This window comes from Tachysurus vachellii, chromosome 1 (genome assembly GCF_030014155.1).
Source record: "Tachysurus vachellii isolate PV-2020 chromosome 1, HZAU_Pvac_v1, whole genome shotgun sequence".
NCBI lineage: Eukaryota > Metazoa > Chordata > Actinopteri > Siluriformes > Bagridae > Tachysurus > Tachysurus vachellii.
In genome coordinates this window covers 20512926-20531018 of record NC_083460.1, presented here as the reverse complement: position 1 = coordinate 20531018, position 18093 = coordinate 20512926, and the positions used below count along the sequence as shown (strand labels likewise).

Sequence of the window (18093 nt, the reverse complement as noted above, 5' to 3'; positions counted from 1 at the left end):
TATCTATAGACATCTGTGTAATACTGCACTATGTGTGTGAGTGTGTGTGTGTGTATGTGTGTGGTTTATTTATATATATATATATATATATATATATATATATATATATATATATATATATATATATATATATATATGTGTGTGTGTGTGTGTGTGTGGTTGTGTATGTGTGTGTGTGGTTGTATATGTTTGTGTTTGTGTGTGTGTGTGTGTGTGTGTGTGTGTGTGTGTGTGTGTGTGTGGTTGTATATGTGTACATATATATGTATATCTATAGAAATCTGTGTAATACTGCACTACTGCACTTACCTTGCAGGACCTTGAATGGAACATGTTAGAAATGTTAATCTCAGAAATAGATTTTTTTGAACAAATTTGAATAAATAATAATAAATGTTGATTAGAAATTTGAGCAGTTAATTCATTTTGGAACAACTGCATTCATGTCCGTATGAACAATAAATGTTGGGAGTCATCTACCTGACAGGGTTAGAATATTGTTTCAATATTAGAATATTGTACAGGTCCAATGGGGACTATAATCTCTGTTTAACTTGATTAATATGCAGCAAATCTTATCTATTTTTTCAATACCTGTGAATCATTCTGTGGTATTGTGTTGTATTAGTAAAAGAAGCAATCAAGGTCAGCGGAACAACGCTTTACTTCACTCGTTCACGTAACATGTGCAACACTCTTCATCTTCATACCCCACTCACTTCTCTTCTTCTTCTTCACATTCTCAACCCTTCATTCCCCATACTGCCCCTATTGTTTTACTGAAGTATAACAGTGCAAGTGCATAAGCAGAAGACACCACATTCCCCCATTACGTAACAATACATCCTGAGGTAACTTAACATAAGGAAATGTTCACCCACCATTGCATATACACCTTTAAGCATTAATACATTAGAATAACTGTTCCTTAAAGAAACTGAACTATTGTACCTGCATCAATTACATTCGATACACCAGATTTAGTAACCACTCTCTTATTTACTTTCGTAGTCCTTTAACCAGGTAGGTGGTTTACGTTGCCTAGCGGAACGTCTTTCTGTATTTTGTCCAGTATCTGTCTTTGTAACAGGGACTTCCCCAGCCAACTGTTCTGACGGCTGTTTCGGTATCTCAGGGAACAAGGATAACTGAGATGAGTGCCACGTCCGTCCGTCCGACAACTTGAATGTACAAGGACCTACACATTTGGTTATTTCCACAGGTTTTGTGAACTTTGTGTGTCCTTTGGGGACGTGTGTTGGTTTGCGTACACGCACTCTATCCCCCACTCGAAAAGTAGGCTTCCGTGCCCCATGTTTGGCATCGAAGTACCGTTTCATTTGCTCCTGTCGAGTTAACACTCGCTCTCTGACAACCTTGTCCAGGACATTACTGGAAGACGGCGTGAATACAGTAAGTTTAGTTCTCATTCGCCTACCGTATAACAGTTCGAACGGTGAAACACCAGTCGTTGCATGTGGAGTAGAACGGTACGTTTGCAAAAAGTCCAAGACTGATTGTTTCCACTGTTGTTTTTGCAGTATGATCAGTTGCACCCAGTCTTTAAGCACTCTGTTGAATCTCTCCACCGCTCCGTTAGCAGCAGGATGATAAACAGCCGTTCTGATGTGGACAATATTTCGTTCTTTCAGAAAGTCACAGAGGACTGAAGAAATCAGCTGAGGACCGTTATCCGTCACCAGACACTCTGGGTTGCCGTGTCTGCTGAAAACAGAGTTCAGAAATCCGACTACAGCCGACGCTGTAACTGACGGTGTAAATGCAACTTCCGGCCATTTAGAGTAGTAGTCAGTAAGTGTAATAGCATACCTGCAGTCATATGCAGCGGTCTCAAACGGTCCAGCTATGTCTAAGCCCACTTTCAACCAAGGAGCTGCAGGGAAAGTTACTGGCTGTAATGGAGAAGCAGAAGTCTTTGCAGTTCTGTCCGACTCTTGGCACAGTGCGCAAGTAGCAATTTGTGTCTGAACCATAAGGTCCATGCCTGGGAACCAATACAACTCTCGCAAGCGTTGTTTCGTCCGAACTATTCCTTGATGGTTCTCATGCGCTAAAGTGACCAGTGTTCTGCGTAGAGCCACTGGCACCAAGAAACGTGAACCTCTAAGCACCAATTCGTCCATGGCACACAATTCCTGACGCAATTTGAAGTATGGCAGCAATGTTGGACTCAGTGGTTTTGCTGAAGTAGGCCAGCCTTTGTTAATCTGGGCTCGCAAAGCAGAAAGTTCAGGGCAAGCTTGTGAAGCAGCTTTAAACTCAGCAGCAGTAACAGCAGTCTGTGACGTTGAAAGTAGCGCAACAAGTTCAGGCTCAGGATCTGCATCCAAAGCCGTATCGGCTGGCAAGGGTAGTCTTGATAGACAGTCCGCTGTATTGTTCAAGGGACCTGCACGATAAACAACATCATAGTTGAAGCACAAGAGACGTGCAGCCCATCTTGCTATTCGCATTCCGGCTCTGTCAGCGCCCTTTGTACAAAGCAAGGTAGTTAGAGCTTGGTGATCCGTGCGAAGCGTAAATCTGTGCCCCCACAGATATGTTCTCCACTTTTCAACTGCCCATATGCAAGCTAACGCTTCCTTTTCCACTGTGGAGTACTTCCTTTCAGTTGGAGTTAAAGTTCTTGAAGCGAAAGCAACTGTGTGTTCAGTGTTATCAGGGTGTATTTGTGTGAACACAGCTCCCAGACCATAATCCGAAGCATCGGTCGATATAACAGACGGTAAGGAAGGGTTGTAAAGGGCTAATGCTGGACTTGCAACCAACATTTTCTTCACTGCAGCAAAACAATTTTCCATCTCACTGTTCCACTGAAAAGAACCTTCCTGGCGAAGACATGCACGTAACGGCTCGACTACGGTAGCGTAGTTGGGTATAAACTTACTGTACCAAGAGAGCATGCCCAAAAATGAACGCAAGGTAGTTGCGTCTGTAGGAGCTGGAGCCTGTACTATGGCTTGTAAGTGTTCTGTGTCAGGCTGAACACCTTGTGCAGTCACTAAATGTCCCAAGAAGCGCAAGGCCCTTTGTTTAATTTTACACTTTTGTGCGTTTAGTCGTAATCCAGCCGCATGCAATCTTTTCAGCACTGTGTTAAGCACAGCATCATGTTCAGATTCAGTGCGTCCAAAACAAATGACATCATCAAGATAGTTCTGCACATTTGGTATGCCTTTAAGTATGCACTCCATCATTTTTTGAAACACTGAGGGTGCAGAAGCCAGGCCATATGGTACTCTACAAAACCTAAACAGTCCATCATGTGTAATGAAAGCTGTTAGATCACGACTCTCTGGATGCAAAGGTACTTGTGGTACGCACTCTCCAGATCAATTGTGGAAAAGACTGTGGACCCTGCCAAAGCAGTCAGTAATTCCTCCATATGAGGCAAGGGGTAAGAGTCTACTATCACCGCTTTATTCGGTTCTCTCAAATCCACGCACATTCTTATACCACCTGTCTTCTTCATTGTCACCACTATTGGTGAAACCCATGGTGATGCATCAATGCGTTCTATTACACCGGCAGAAAGGAGCCTCTCAATTTCCACAGATACAGCTGTTCTCACTGAAAAAGGCAGTCGTCTTAACTTTTGTCGAACTGGAGTGACAGCATCTGAAATTTTCACTTTGTGCATGAATCCCGTGACACATCCAACTGAGGGCCTTTCAGCATGCGCAGATAAATGAAGTACTGACTCCGAAGAGGCGGCATTTGCAGTTGTGACAGGCACAGAAAGAATCTTATCCCCTATAATGCATAATTGTAGTGCAGTTATGAGATCCATTCCCATCAACGCGGTTCCTTTTTCTACTATGTAGAAATCCACAGCGCATGTATTGCAGTCTTTTTTCACAGTTGCGCGCATGCAACCTAGCACATCAATTGGAGTACGCGAGTACGTAACCAATCGCGCTGCAGGTGGGTGTAAGGGTACTTTTCCGAAATAATCCTCATAAATGACTTTAGGCAGTACGGAAACTGAAGCACCAGTATCTACAGTCAATGTAACAGATCGCAAAATTGCACCCGTTTGCACTTCCACTGTACACTGTAGTTTAGTATTCACGTTTGTGTCTCGAATTAACAGCATTGTATACTCAGGCATCGCGACTTCATGTACTGAATGCGTTTGCGTAGTCCTACAGACCCGTGCAAAATGACCTTTTTTCTTACAATTTTTGCATGTTACCTTGGCTGCCGGGCATTCCACCGCGTTGGCTAGATGTTGGTCCGAGCCGCAGCGAAAGCAACAGCGTGTAGCTGAAGTCACCTTTGAAGCAGCTGTAAAAGAGGCAGATGGTCGCTGAGGAGGCGATTTGTTTTTGAATCCTCCTGTACGGCGTCTAGTATTTCCCTGGACTCGTACGGTCTGCACCGGAAAGTTCTGAGTACTCGACATTACTTTTGCATTTTCTCCAGCGGTTTCAATTTGCTGAGCAATTGTAATAGCATCTGTCAGTGTTAACTTATCCTGTAGCAAAAGTCTCTCACGGATTCGCGGATTGCTTACATTTTCCACTAGCTGATCCCGAATCATATCATCAGCATTTGTAAACTCACAAGTAGACGACAGTTCTCTCAGTGCAGCAACGTATTGAGTTATCGATTCGCCGACTTGTTGTGCTCGTTTCCGGAATGTGTGTCGTTCCATGACCACGTTTACTTTGGGCGTGAAATGAGTGTGCAAAGCAGTAATAGCAGCGGCCATTGTATCCCCCGTGTCCGGCAATGTATAAAAGATTCTTTGACCTTCGGTGCCCAAGCAGTGCAATAAAAGAGCTCGTTTCCTGACCTCCGACCATTCCTGTCCTTCCACATCAATGACTAGTAAGTAATTCTGAAACATCCGCTCCCACGTTTTGAAAGGGATTGCAGGTTCTCCCGGAACAGGCAAGAAAAGGTTTGGAAATGGTGCTGACGATCCCATCCTCGTCGCCAATTTGTGGTATTGTGTTGTATTAGTAAAAGAAGCAATCAAGGTCAGCGGAACAACGCTTTACTTCACTCGTTCACGTAACATGTGCAACACTCTTCATCTTCATACCCCACTCACTTCTCTTCTTCTTCTTCACATTCTCAACCCTTCATTCCCCATACTGCCCCTATTGTTTTACTGAAGTATAACAGTGCAAGTGCATAAGCAGAAGACACCACACATTCTGTCGCCATCACTGAATCATTCTCCACCTGTGAATCATTCTGTCGCCATCACTGAATCATTCTCCACCTGTGAATCATTCTGTCGCCATCACTGAATCATTCTCCATACCTGGAAATCTGCAGGTCGGCGAGGATGGAACACGGTAAGAATAACTAAAATCTGCTTTATTTCTACAGTTAACGTTACTTAGCCTGTAACATTACTGTTCATAACGTTCAACATACTAATGTTTTTATTTCTGAAATGATTGTGGAACCAAGCTAGCAAATTGTCATTAGCGTAGATTTGAGTCAAAATGTATTTGGTAATTATTAATAACTTTGAGTAAAAAGCTATTACAATGAATTCTTTCTCCATGGGAGGTGATATGATTTAATTAACGTTAGCTGTCCAGATTTTTATTAAACCCTGAGTGCAGATTTTCTCCCGCTTCGAGTAAAATGTCAGGTGAGAAATGATCATGTTAATGGCCGAACGTTACCTACTGTTTTCACTGAATTTCTCTTATTTTTAGGCCATTTTTGTTTACATTTTGACAGTTCTACCACCCATGTATTATATTAAATCATGATAGTGTGTGTGTGTGTGTGTGTGTGTGTGTATGTTGCAGCTTACAGTTCGTTCAAGTGCCACCAGTCTTTGGAGTTTCATATTTTCTGGACATCTGAGTAAAGTAAGATTAAATACTGTTTCAAATTTGATTTAGCCAGCTATTTAGTCAAATACTGACACAGGTTCACATTACAGCATTTAACACTGTTCTGAAAGTATAAACAGCATGATCGGCAAATCTCACATTTCACTGAAAGTCTCATTCAATAATAAACACTTGCGTACACTATTCATATTTATATACACACGTCTCACGAAAACTTTCCACCTAATTCACAACACACGCATGCGCCACAGCAATAACTGATTAATAATGATGGCTATAGAATGTATTTGACTAATAACAATTGTTTCAGAAATTCTTGAAAAAGGAAGTTAAATTTCTCTGCTGCTGTTTGTTTCTTTCCTTCTCGGTTAAGAATGTTCCATTTAATTGAGTTTCTGGTCAGCAAAACTGTAGCAGTAGTGCCACAAAAGTGGTGCAGCGATGGAGTTGTCTATTGGCCAAACTACAAAAATGATGAAAGAGTGAACAGGGTAGTGAAAAATTCTGAGGAACCCGGACCTGACTGGAAAACATATGATGCCAGAGTTATTAAATCATGTGGTATGCTATTTATTATTTTTTAAATCACAATGGCTATTGTAAGCAACTATCAAAGTATTTTGCCCTTATGTTTTTGGGAAAAAATCAATTTTAATCATTCTCATATTGTTCTGTTGTCTATAGTTCTGTTATTTGTACTCAGTGAATTTGAAGGTCTATTGAAGTTTAACATGCAGGCTATTTAATTTTTAGATGACTACTTTGAGGCACGACAACTGTTGAAGAAATCTCTGATGTGTAACGCATCAGTTCTACAGTCTGAAGAGGAAGTGAAGGAGATTTGGCCAAAAAGAAGGCCAAAGCCAATGTTAGTATACATATATTTTCCTTTTATATTTTACATAAACTTTTACCGTTAACATTTTCTACATTAACTCTATATTTGCTCAAAAACATAATTTAGTGTTATATGATAAACCCGACAACCACCACACAGGTGAAGCCAGCTGAAATGGAGTTTCAATGGTCAGTGTGTTTCCTGGTTTCTCAGAGAAACCATTTTCAACCAATTACACTGATTAACAACTTACGTTCTTAGGCCAGTGAAAATGTTTATGTAATTATTAATAAGAGCGTCTGCAGATCAAGGTAAGATGTTTACTGCTCAATGTTGTTTTTTTTCCAAACCATTTTATAGTCATTTCTTGGGAGACTCTAATGACAGTGAAGAGGAAGGTGCTCCTAAAAAGAGAGCCAGGGGACCAGGCAAACTCTTAATACAACCACCAGCTTCTTTTATCTCACCACCACCTTTTACCCTAAGTAGCGGCACATCTGCTCCACCTCCACCCATTTCCCGTCCTCACTGTTCACAGACACCAGCAGAGGAGCAAACCCCTTCTGCAAGCAGGGTCTACAGACCTACCTGGCGGTGGGGAAGATGTCGATCAGACAGTATAGCCTGCTCTGGTGAGCAATACCTCATTGGATATAAGACTCAAATAGTGTTTATACTGTCAGCTATTTTTGTATGTATTCTATTTACTTTTTAGATTTTATCATATTTTGTCAACCTTGTCCTGTTTTTGTTTAGTTCTTTTTTTTGTCAACTAAATGTATGGGCATTTTAATCTAGTTTTATTCAATGAAAGTTTTATTTTGCCATTCTGTATAATGGTTAAAATGATAATCACTTAATCAAACATTTAGTTGAGCTTCTGTTTGTTCGCTGCTCAATGTTTATATGTGATTATATATTTCCATCTTCACAAAGTGAATTTTGCCTTAATGAGTTGACCAATGCAGAATGAAATTTACTTATATATTACAAACATTTTTCTTTCTTTTTTTTACAGCTGCAGAAGTCCACATAATGAGCTTGCTGGAAATAATAAAACATCAACAAGAGCAAATCATGTCTAAAGTAAATTATTAGACGAGCAAGTTGAACCCAGCAGGCCAAGACATGGAAATGCCTGGCGATGCAGTTGAGTTTCCATTAACATCAATGGAAGAAGTGGAGAATTTTGAGGATTGGCTAAAAAATCTAGCAAATAATCAAACAAAGTTTAGTGTGGTGAGTTGCTTTTCCCAATATCCTTAAGGTGTAAGTTTACATTACATTCTAGCATTTTCACAGTGTTTTACTGTTAAAGTGCCCCTATTATGCTATTTTAATATTTCCTAATTTTGTTCAGAGTCTATTCATTCTTTTAGGAGACAATAACTTTATTTAGAATGGATTTACAACTTTGCAGAACGTTTACATTCACAAACAGCTATGTATGTTACACACTGCATGAGAGGGAATATTCAAAAGCCATAATAGGGGCACTTTAAAATTATGATCCTTTTGTTTACAGTGTATGTTGGGGTGTGAAAAAAACACATGCTGTTATATAGTTCATTATTTGTAACGTTTTAAGTAAAAAAAATGTTATCAGCCATTTTATAAATCTTTTGAAGGGTCTGCCAGCCAATCAGAAAGTCATATTGTTATGCCTATAATAAATAACAGATTTTTGTTACATTTTAGATTTCCTCCCTGGCAACTATTGGGGGCCATGACACCAAACGTGTCACATGGAACCTGCTTTCCGGCATGTTCCATGACGATCTTGAGAGGACGATCAATTGCAATTGAATGGGAAAAAATCCAAGAGTCCAAGAAGTACTCTTGTGTAAGTGAATGTAATAAATATTGTCTGGCTAAAAAATATAAGCTAAAAAAAAAAGTCAAACTTATCCCTTACACTAGGTACATTATGTAACTTTTTTGTTTAAAATTTAAAACATTTATGTAAGGAACAAGTACATGAATCCATCGTCCAAAGTGTGTTTTTGTCTTGCCCTGAATTACCTACAATACACCTATAAACACTTCTAATTATATATTCCGACTATTTTAGACAGCGTTGGAGGCCAACTGCTGCGGAGTATCCTTAACCTGCATGACTCGCCATAGAAATAAACAAAGAGAAGTAGCTCAGTCTACAATGTTCTATGTGCAAGACGCATACAGTTTTGTTTATTAACCGCTAGAGTGCCAAAAGTTACCTATAAATGTCAGATTGTACACTTTTGTTGTAAATGCAGTGGTTATGTCTATCCTTTAAAAAAAACAACCTGGTAGTGCCAATGTAATTTCATGACATTTAATGAAAATCTGCTTGTGTATTACAGATGCTGTGAGAAAGAACCATGTCTCCCGCACTGCCACCGATGAGGAAATTACGAAGCATGTAATACGGTGGTTCAACCTGGCAGCAGATATGGGAAGCTCAAGGGGCCGTCCCACTGTCAGCATCCTGACCCAAGAGTATTTTATGTTCTTTTTCATTTAGTGAAACTATGTTCTTGGTACAATTTATGGTTGAAGTTAATTTTTTCTGTAATGCCTATTCAATGTATTCATGAATAAAACTATATTTTAAAAAAAGTAAATAGGCTACATTTATAGTCTGTAATTACCTATTTTTTTTTATAAAGTTTTATTGTTACTGGCTAAAAATTTGGTTTTCAAGTTTTGAATGATTTCATGTTTTATTAATATTAATAAAGACACATTGATAGATTCAAGCTTATAGAGCAATCCAGTCTATCTAATGTTGGTCCACCATTAGATTTAATATATTTCTGTGGATAGTTTTGGGCAGAATACTAGTTTTGAATGAGGGATCTGAAAGTTTTGCAGACCAAATGACCCACTAATAAACGGGTTCAGATCGGATCTGGTCTGGATCCGCAATCCTTATCGGTTCCGGATTCGTTGCGTTGTGCAAGTGGACTCCGTTCCGGACCGTGTCGCGGATCCGTTCCGCAGCTTGTGATCCTCCGCGGCAGATCCGTTCCGGAATCAGTTTGCTATCCGGGTTTTGTCTCTAAACTAACATTATATTAACAGTTAACGCGTTAACTCTTTAACCACTGCGGACAGATTAAAAACTAAATTGACCAATAAGCAAATATTTCATAAGTTATCTGTAAAGATCACTTTATTCTTGGAGAAGATTTCCCGTTGCTTTCCTCTGCGTCTGTCCGCCACTTCGGGACCAAGAGCGCATGCGCAATGATTGCCTGGCTTCGTGGAGGTTTTACTTGCGATTGACATTTTTTGCATTAGTTCATTAGATGACAAAACACTAAGTAAATATTACTTGGGCAGTTCCATTTGAAACTACTTGTGTATTTAAGCACAATAAATGAAAACGAATTTAAAACAAAATCTTGTCAAATAGCGTCTTTACTCTGTTGACCTACAATTTACTACACAGCACGAATTCATTCACTTTGTTATTGTTGCAGTCTCTTGTTTCACTCTTATGGCCAGATCCAAGCGCGCGCACATTCAATATGTTTCAATGTCGTCAGAACGTTCTAGAAATTCGGCGCCTCCGCTTTTTTCATTTGAATGTAAAGTCCCGAGGAGCGCCGAGTGCTTAAGAGTTTCTGTTTAAACTTGTGATCATGAGCGGAAACGAGGTTTCTACAGAAGGAGCTGAGATATCAGGTGTTTGTATATGATATAGTCAGATATCAGAAATAATCCCATCGTGTTTCTTTTGTGTTTTTATTTATTTTACACTCAGGAGGCCAGAAAGCTCAGGAGAGCTGTTGCTAGTGTGTTGATGGCAATTATACTGCGTTCTATCTATCTATCTATCTATCTATCTATCTATCTATCTATCTATCTATCTATCTATCTATCTATCTATTTATTTAACAAATCATTTGTTAATGAAGATGGATGAATGTGTTTGATAGCCGCCCTGCTAACTAGTTAGCGCTAGAAATCAACTGTCACAATCTAGTTAGCAATTGTCTAGATGGATAAACATCTATAGTTCAATAACACTGAGCTCCTATCTGCTGGTTACAAATCATTTAGCTGGGATGGAAGTCCGGATCAATCACAGAAACTTTCCCACCAACTTGTGGCATTTGGTGACTGATCCTCAGATCTGTTCAATCTGCTGGGATGATAATGGGGAAGGAATACTGATCTGTCCGGAGGCCTTCAAAGCTGAAGTGCTATCTACAGCCAACAAGAAGATAAACAAGTACTTCAGAACGACAAATTTCATCAGTTTTGTTCGCCAGCTAAACCTGTACGGCTTCAGAAAAGTGTGCCCGGACTATAAGATCTCGTTGACGAAAGTCAGCTTCATACAGCACTTTTACAACCCGAACTTCAAACGGGCGAACCCAGAGCTTCTGGTCAACCTAAAGCGACTCACGCCTTCCAACAGGGCCAAGCTTGCCGCCGGGCCAGAAGTGTCCAAGCAATCGAGTCCTTCCAATCATCCGATGCTGAATTCACCAGAGAACTCTGCTGTGGTCGGTAAGTAGATGTGCAGAACAAACTGATTAAGATGCCAGCCCATCACACACATTCACACCTATGTCCTATTCCTGGGGAGGATGTAGGAGGTATGAAATCTAAGTACATTAGGCGGGGGGACGACGACGACTGATATTTCACCTTGCCAGAAGTCCAGAAGATGGACACTAGGAGCTGCATTGTATTGTAATATTGTTCCAGAATACTGTATTATTGAGATGTTGGTAACGTGATTGTTTTTGTTCGTTTTGTTGCAGAGAATCATTGCTGTATCCCAGGCTCCTTGGATTCAAACATGCCCTGCTCCCAACAAAAGGAATTGTCACTGCAAGTATTTTAGCCTGTGTAGCTACACTAAGGTTTGGTAGGAATGTAAAGGTAAAACCTTTATGTGTGCTGTAACACAGAATTTTACCACTTATTGTCCAGGACTACTCATTTAGCCAAATCCTGCACACTGTCCAGGATCCAAAGTGGCAATCAGCTGATGCTCCAGATCCCAGGAAGAGTCACATGAAGCTGGACACTGTTTTAAATGTGGAAGATGAAATGGAGGTCAGGTTATACAGAAAGTATTATTATACAGTTACGTCAGATTAGATGATCCCCTATCATTAACAGCCCCTGTGCTAATTGTGTGTGTGTGTGTGCGCATGTTCTCCTTATTCAGGCTGCTGCTTTCTTCACTCTGCTTACCGATGTCGACTTATGATGAAGACAGTTAATTATCAAAGCCATCTCTTGTATTTCTCTAAACCATTTCTTTAAAAAAGACATGAAACATGACAATACCAATAGCTCTTGCAGAGGCGTTTATTATATTAAATGCAATGTGATATTTGTATAAATTTTAACATTTGTACATCAGTCTAGTCATAACTATTTTAGATTTAAATAGAAATTTAGTGGGACAGGTAATATTTTAATGCAAATTTGATTAGCAATAAATTCTAACTATATCTTAAAGGTGTGTGTATGAAACAATGCACAGAAATGTGAGCCCTGATGCATGAAATGTACTAAATGATTTATTCAATAAAGTAATTTCTTTTTTTGTAGCTTCTATACTCATGTGGTAAAGTTTGGAAATAAGTTATGAACAACATTCTAATATTTAACAAAAAATCTGAAACAAGAATCAATGCAGTAGAATATTAAATATTCACAGTTTTGCCTAAGAATTATTTATAGGCTGATGGTGGTGTAGAACATGTATGAAGCTTTAAACAGTGCCATAGAGGTTTAACTTACAGACACTGGTCAGTCTTTACAAAGTACTCTGAACGGACATCATTTAAGATACCGTAGGACATGCAAGGTGTAACAGACAGCAGGCCTTGATGTAAATCTAGTTAAAAGGTGTAGTTCACATTAGTGATGTTTCTGATCTAATATCAGTGTGTATAATAAATCATAAAACACAGTTATAGATGCTTTCAACTGTCCAGCTTAGTGAGTAGAATGCACAAAGATTGAATTTGTACTAGTATAGGGATGTGATGTAAGGTACAATGCTATTTCAGTCAAGAGGGTAAACAGTAAATTAGAAGTACACCTGCACTACATGTTATTGCCAAAGCGTTTACAGGTTTGTTATGAACAATTAACAGTGGAGAGGTGTGATAGCCTGACGTGAAGCGGACATACTAATAAACATAGTTTATCATATAGTATCAGCACATCCTGAGGTGTTTTATTCTTCTTACAGTATCTCAAAGCCATATTTGTCAGCACTTCTTCCCACACGTCCTGGTTCATGACATCACTCCCGGGCCATCTTGTATTTTCCCTTCTGAGGCGGGGGCTATTTTAGGTGACTAGTCACTATATAACGACGCTGCTACCTTCACACGGTTCCTGATGGTCTCCTCAGTTTGTCTAGTGCACATGTGAAGTAATCCCCCCTTGTTGTTTAAAAATTACATTTAAAGTTAGATTAAAATCAAGTTAGCAACTTGAAGTAAAAACAAAATATAAGAACTACAACAGTAAGAAGAAACAACTCCTTAGAACTTAAAAACAACACTTAGAACTTTTCAGAAAACCTTAAACAGACATCCTTTGGTGCACTCTTGATGCCCTCTGTCCTCTGTCTCTTGCCCCAGTGAACCATTTTGTCAGTGCCTTCTCAGCTTCTTGTTGGTTGACCTTCGTCATCAGGGCATTGATCTCTGCAAAAACATATTTGGGCTTTTTACAATGACAGTCCGTGGTACAAGAAAATGCTTGTGTTACACATTATTCTTCCCCCACCCAGCCACCCTAACAGACATTAGGTGTGTTCATCTTGAGGTGGCACAGTCAACACTGATTTGTATGTAACATCAAAGTACTGTGAGAGCGATTAAAGAGCCGATCGACTGTCTGCTCACTTGGTAATTAGATTCAAATTCAAATTCAGTTTATTTGTATAGCGCTTTTAACAATTCCCATTGTCTGAAAGTATAAGTAGGAACTAAGAAATAAATATATAATATGAAGAAGAAAAAAATTTAATAAAAATAAATAAATACATACAATTAAAGTTTAAAATTAATTAAAAAATATTAATTTAAAATACTATATATCTATCCCTATCCCTAATGAGCAAGCCAGAGGTGATGAAGGCATGTCGTTTAAGCTTTGAATTATAAAGATCTAACCAGGAGTGCTAGAGCATATCTAAAAGCAGAACCTGTTGGTGGTTTAGTAGGTGATGTGGAGTAGGGTGGAGAGCTTGGTGGAAGCTGCTCCGAAAGGGAACTTATACAGTATACTGCCCCTGTCTGTGGTTACACAATATATTAGGAAGCCTTTGAACAATAAGGATAACTTCACAGTAATAACTTTACAGCTGGCCTAGTAAGCAAGGTGCATGTATCGTGCTTATGTGTTTCAACTGGAAAAATAGGGGAAGGCTGACTTATGGGGATTATGGTTGTTAAAAGTCCATGTGCATCCATTTGAACGCCCCTTTAACACCCATTTGTACAACACTTTGCTATTGGGCCACGCTTCATGATGGTGTGTTTAGCTAGTGTGTTGCCCATGTTCACCTCTTTGTACACACACACACACACACACACACACACACACACACACACATAGACAGGCGCGTGCGCCACACGCTGCAGACGTCAGTGTCGCGCTCTGGGAAGTGAAGCGCAAACCGGCGTAAAATGTCTTCTTGTATCATTGGCAACATCACTGAATGAGGAAGGGACACAGGACGGACTCTGTGATAAATAATGATAATGATAATAATAATAACAATAACAATAACAATAATAATAATAATAATAATAAAGAAAGAAAGAAAGAAAGAAAGAAAGAAAGAAAGAAAAGACAGAAAGAGATGTTTAATAGTGTTTAATGATAAGCTATTAGATCTGTAATATATCTGGACATTAAAACTTTCCGCTGTTTGTTTTTAAAATTTGAACAGAGTTCCAAGATGACGTAATGTTCTATAAGTTCAGACCATCAGACCATCGACAGAAACAGAGCAACACAGTGAACAGCGATTAGAAGCGATTTTACAACAATTAGCAGCAATTAGCAGCATGTTTGATTCATTAGCAGCATTTTAGCAGCACTTTAGTAACGTTTAAACATTTGACAGTAATTTACAGTAGCAGATTTCACCAATGACTGCACTGTATGTTGGAGATCTGCACCCTGAAGTGACAGAACTGATGATTCTTAAAAGATTCAGACCTGCAGGACCCATTAAATCTGTCCACATCAGCAGGAACAGGAAGAGCGGCTACTCACTCGGCTATGCCTATGTCAACTTCTGCTATAAATACGACGGTAATACAAACAAGACCGAAGACACGACAACGCTGTTCTCTACACCGTTTCTGCACTTTCTAGTTGTCTTAAGGCTACAGGGGCATTTATTTAGTCTTTAACTGCTGTATTACATAAATACACTCATGTATGGTGCTTTAAACAGTACAAAAAGTAAAAAAAAAGTAAAAAAAAAAAAAATATTTGTTTGTCTTAGACTAAAAATGCTACAATACATTTTTCATACTAATGTTTACTAAGAGTGCCAATAATTCTGAAACTGACTGTGTATATACCTATTATAAATAGACACATATTATATTGATTGTTTAAACTGAAATGAATGACTTCTTTTGGTTCCCTCAGCCGAGCGAGCACTGGAAATGTTTGACTTTGAACTTCTTCTGGAGAGACCCATGCGTGTGATGTGGTCTCGCTTTGAACGGATGCTGAACTGGACCAACAGGAGCAACATCATCATAAAGAACTTGGACAAGTCCATTCAGAGCGTTGACCTGTTTGACACCTTCTCAGTGTTTGGGAAGATCGTGTCGTGCAAGGTACAGACTTTGATCTGTTCTGATCTAAATAGCTGAATATCTGTGTATCATGATTAACGTGTGTGTACTAGCTCAGATTGATTGTACACTATGTGTTGATATGCTGTGTTTCTCCTGAAGGTTGTGGAATCAAAGGGATTTGGCTATGTCCAATTTGAGTCACAGGAGGCAGCTGCGTCGGCCATCAATCGGCTCAACGGGATGCTGCTGAACGACCAATACGTGTAAGTCACGTGTAAATTAGTATGTTTTTACAGCCAAAGTTCAAATGTCAGGGTTTTTTACATTGTGCTTTAACTAATTACATTTGACATTTATTGAACTCCTTGTTTATTGAAACAGAGGTTCTGTTTGGTCTAATGAGGGTATTTCAGTCAACATCAGGCTGTAATTCTGCTGGTGAAGACACAACATCTAAGAGCAGGGTTCAGATAAACACTCTAAGAGCAGTAGCTCTGTTCTCTTACAGCACCATTCAGTATTTTAAGGACCGTGATGAGCGCAAACCTGAGGCTCGCCCCAACACCAAACCAATAACCTCTTCATCAAAAACCTCGACTGCACCATCGATGACGATTTTTTGCGCACGGTGTTCGGAAAGTTGTTCAGAACAATACACTACAGAAACTCCAGCAACCTGTGCTGCCTCCCTGCAACAAGAACACCGTAGCTGTTGCTCCCTCTGTGGACCCTGTCCAAGCTGTCCCAGCCTTCACGACAGCTGCCTCTGTGGACACCGTCCAAGCCGACCCAGCCATCACAACAGCTCCTTCTGAGGACCCTGTCCAAGCAGTCACTGACTTTGTGACGGCTCCCCTTGAGGACACCGTCCCAGGCTTTGAGACAGCTCCTTCTGAGGACTCCATCCCAGTTTTTGAGAAAGCTTCCCTTGTGGACACCGTCCCAGGCATTGAGACAGCTCCCCTTGAGGACATCGTCCCAATCTTTGAGACAGCTCCTTCTGTGGACTCTGTCCCAGACTTTATAAAAGCTCCAGCTATTGAAAGAGCCCCAGCTGAAGCTCCAGCTGCACTGTCAGACACTGCTAAAGCCACAGCTGCAGATGTGGAGTCGTCTACATCTGTGGCTAATGTGGATGATGTGCAGCTGGACGACAGCACAAAAGTAAGGATAAAACACACACACAATAATATTCTGCATGCTTAATATTATAATATAATGTATGATAGATTATAACATTTACAATATCTAAATGTGTGATTTTTACTACTACTGCTACTACTACTACTACTAATAATAATTTATGTCCCCAGGATGCACCCACATCTACACCAAGTGGGAAACGCTTGACCATCTATATGCTGGAGTCTGCGGCACTAGACGATCAGATTCAGAAGGCCTGTGAGTTTCATACACACACATACACACAAACACACATACCTCTGTCTCGTATACACTCCTGATCAGCAGCTCAGCATTTTAATCCATGTTTTTCTGCCTTCAACTCCTTTTGCTTTGGTTACTCAATATTAACACACATTTTACATGATTGGATGGCCATTTCTATTCTCTCTCACACACCTCACACACTTTCTCTCTCTCTTTCTCTCTGCAGATGACTACATGCTTCCTCTGGTCAAGAAAATCCACCCCTCTCTGGCCAGTAAGATCACATGGATGCTAATACAGGGAGAGAACAACTTCGAAATCATGAATATGATTAGTGTTCCTGAGCTCCTGCGTGCCAAGGTGAGCACACACACACATACACACACACACTCACACTCACACACACATATCTGATGTGTAAATATCTTTGACATGATGAATTAGCTTTGGCCATTTAAAGACCAATCCCCACCCATTTATCCCTCGTTTTTCACTTCTGTGTGTGTGTTTTTGTAGGTACATGAAATGGACTCCCTACTGAAGGCACGAGAAGCTGGTCACAAGCCGGTGAGAATCTTTAATCATAATTGGACATGTGCTGATATTGACTCACAGGGTTACACAGGGATTTAAAAACCACTCAAAAGTCATTTCTGACTTCTGCATTTCTTTTTCAGGAAACCCTGAAGATGATGTACAGACACAAGACCAGCAGAAACAGGAAGAAGAAAAATAATAAGAATAAGAGAAATATCTAATAAATAATTATTGTAAATCTTCTACCATTTGAATAAAAAATAATTAAAAAAATAAAATTCTGTTTATTTATTTACGAGCCAAAAGTGTTCAAATCTCATAATTTAATTATCTACTGTAATACAGTGATACCTCAAGATACGAGTGCTTTGACATACGAATTTTTTGAGATACGAGCTGTGATTCGACCATATTTTTGGCTTGAGATACGAGCAAATTTTTGAGATACGAGCATCCGAGTCGCCGCCGCCGAAACAAAGATCCCCAACAACCACGTGTGCTCTGTTTCCCCCGCCTCAGCTTCCCGCGTCTCACTCGGTTAAAGCCGCATTTTCACTGCACACGATAAACGACGGCCGATAAACAGGAAGTCATTAATTTCCTATGGAGAGTCGCAAAGGCGCTGCGTGAGGCGCCGACCATCTGAAGATCCGCAATTTTCGGATCCGTTTTAAGCGTTGGATCCGTT

The 18093-nt window shown here is 39.8% G+C and overlaps 2 protein-coding genes across 3 annotated transcripts; both read left to right on the top strand.

Moving 5' to 3' along the window:
- Positions 1-5858: 5858 nt before the first annotated feature.
- LOC132841654 (uncharacterized) lies at positions 5859-9238 on the top strand. Of its 2 annotated transcripts, none has more exons than XR_009647950.1 (5): positions 5859-6407; positions 6600-7316; positions 7703-7923; positions 8383-8527; positions 9030-9238. XR_009647950.1 is itself a non-coding variant. In XM_060864076.1 (5 exons), exons 1-4 carry the CDS (start codon positions 6221-6223, stop codon positions 7780-7782), a joined length of 654 nt encoding a protein of 217 aa, XP_060720059.1. In that variant the 5' UTR covers positions 5859-6220; the 3' UTR covers positions 7783-7923; positions 8383-8820. The 2 variants fall into 2 exon arrangements, 1 of the variants encoding a protein (XP_060720059.1); XM_060864076.1 differs by lacking the exon at positions 9030-9238 and having other exon boundaries at positions 6600-6714; positions 7045-7316; positions 8383-8820.
- Positions 9239-14710: 5472 nt separating this feature from the next.
- Positions 14711-17670, top strand: LOC132852144 (uncharacterized). The gene is made up of 9 exons (XM_060879239.1): positions 14711-14979; positions 15325-15518; positions 15639-15742; positions 15988-16030; positions 16128-16643; positions 16793-16880; positions 17095-17228; positions 17385-17435; positions 17546-17670. The coding sequence occupies exons 1-9, from the start codon at positions 14814-14816 to the stop codon at positions 17624-17626; spliced, it is 1377 nt and encodes a 458-aa protein (XP_060735222.1). The 5' UTR covers positions 14711-14813; the 3' UTR covers positions 17627-17670.
- Positions 17671-18093: the final 423 nt, after the last annotated feature.

Bases quoted from the DNA above. Each gene is read 5' to 3' on its own strand.
- LOC132841654 (XM_060864076.1), top strand. From the start codon at position 6,221: ATGTTCCATTTAATTGAGTTTCTGGTCAGCAAAACTGTAGCAGTAGTG. The intron at 6,408-6,599 runs GTATGCTATTTA...TTTAATTTTTAG, and splicing joins CAGAGTTATTAAATCATGTG to ATGACTACTTTGAGGCACGA. The intron at 7,317-7,702 runs GTGAGCAATACC...TTTTTTTTACAG, and splicing joins AGACAGTATAGCCTGCTCTG to CTGCAGAAGTCCACATAATG.
- LOC132852144 (XM_060879239.1), top strand. From the start codon at position 14,814: ATGACTGCACTGTATGTTGGAGATCTGCACCCTGAAGTGACAGAACTG. The intron at 14,980-15,324 runs GTAATACAAACA...TGGTTCCCTCAG, and splicing joins CTTCTGCTATAAATACGACG to CCGAGCGAGCACTGGAAATG. The intron at 16,031-16,127 runs GCTCGCCCCAAC...AAAGTTGTTCAG, and splicing joins GTGATGAGCGCAAACCTGAG to AACAATACACTACAGAAACT.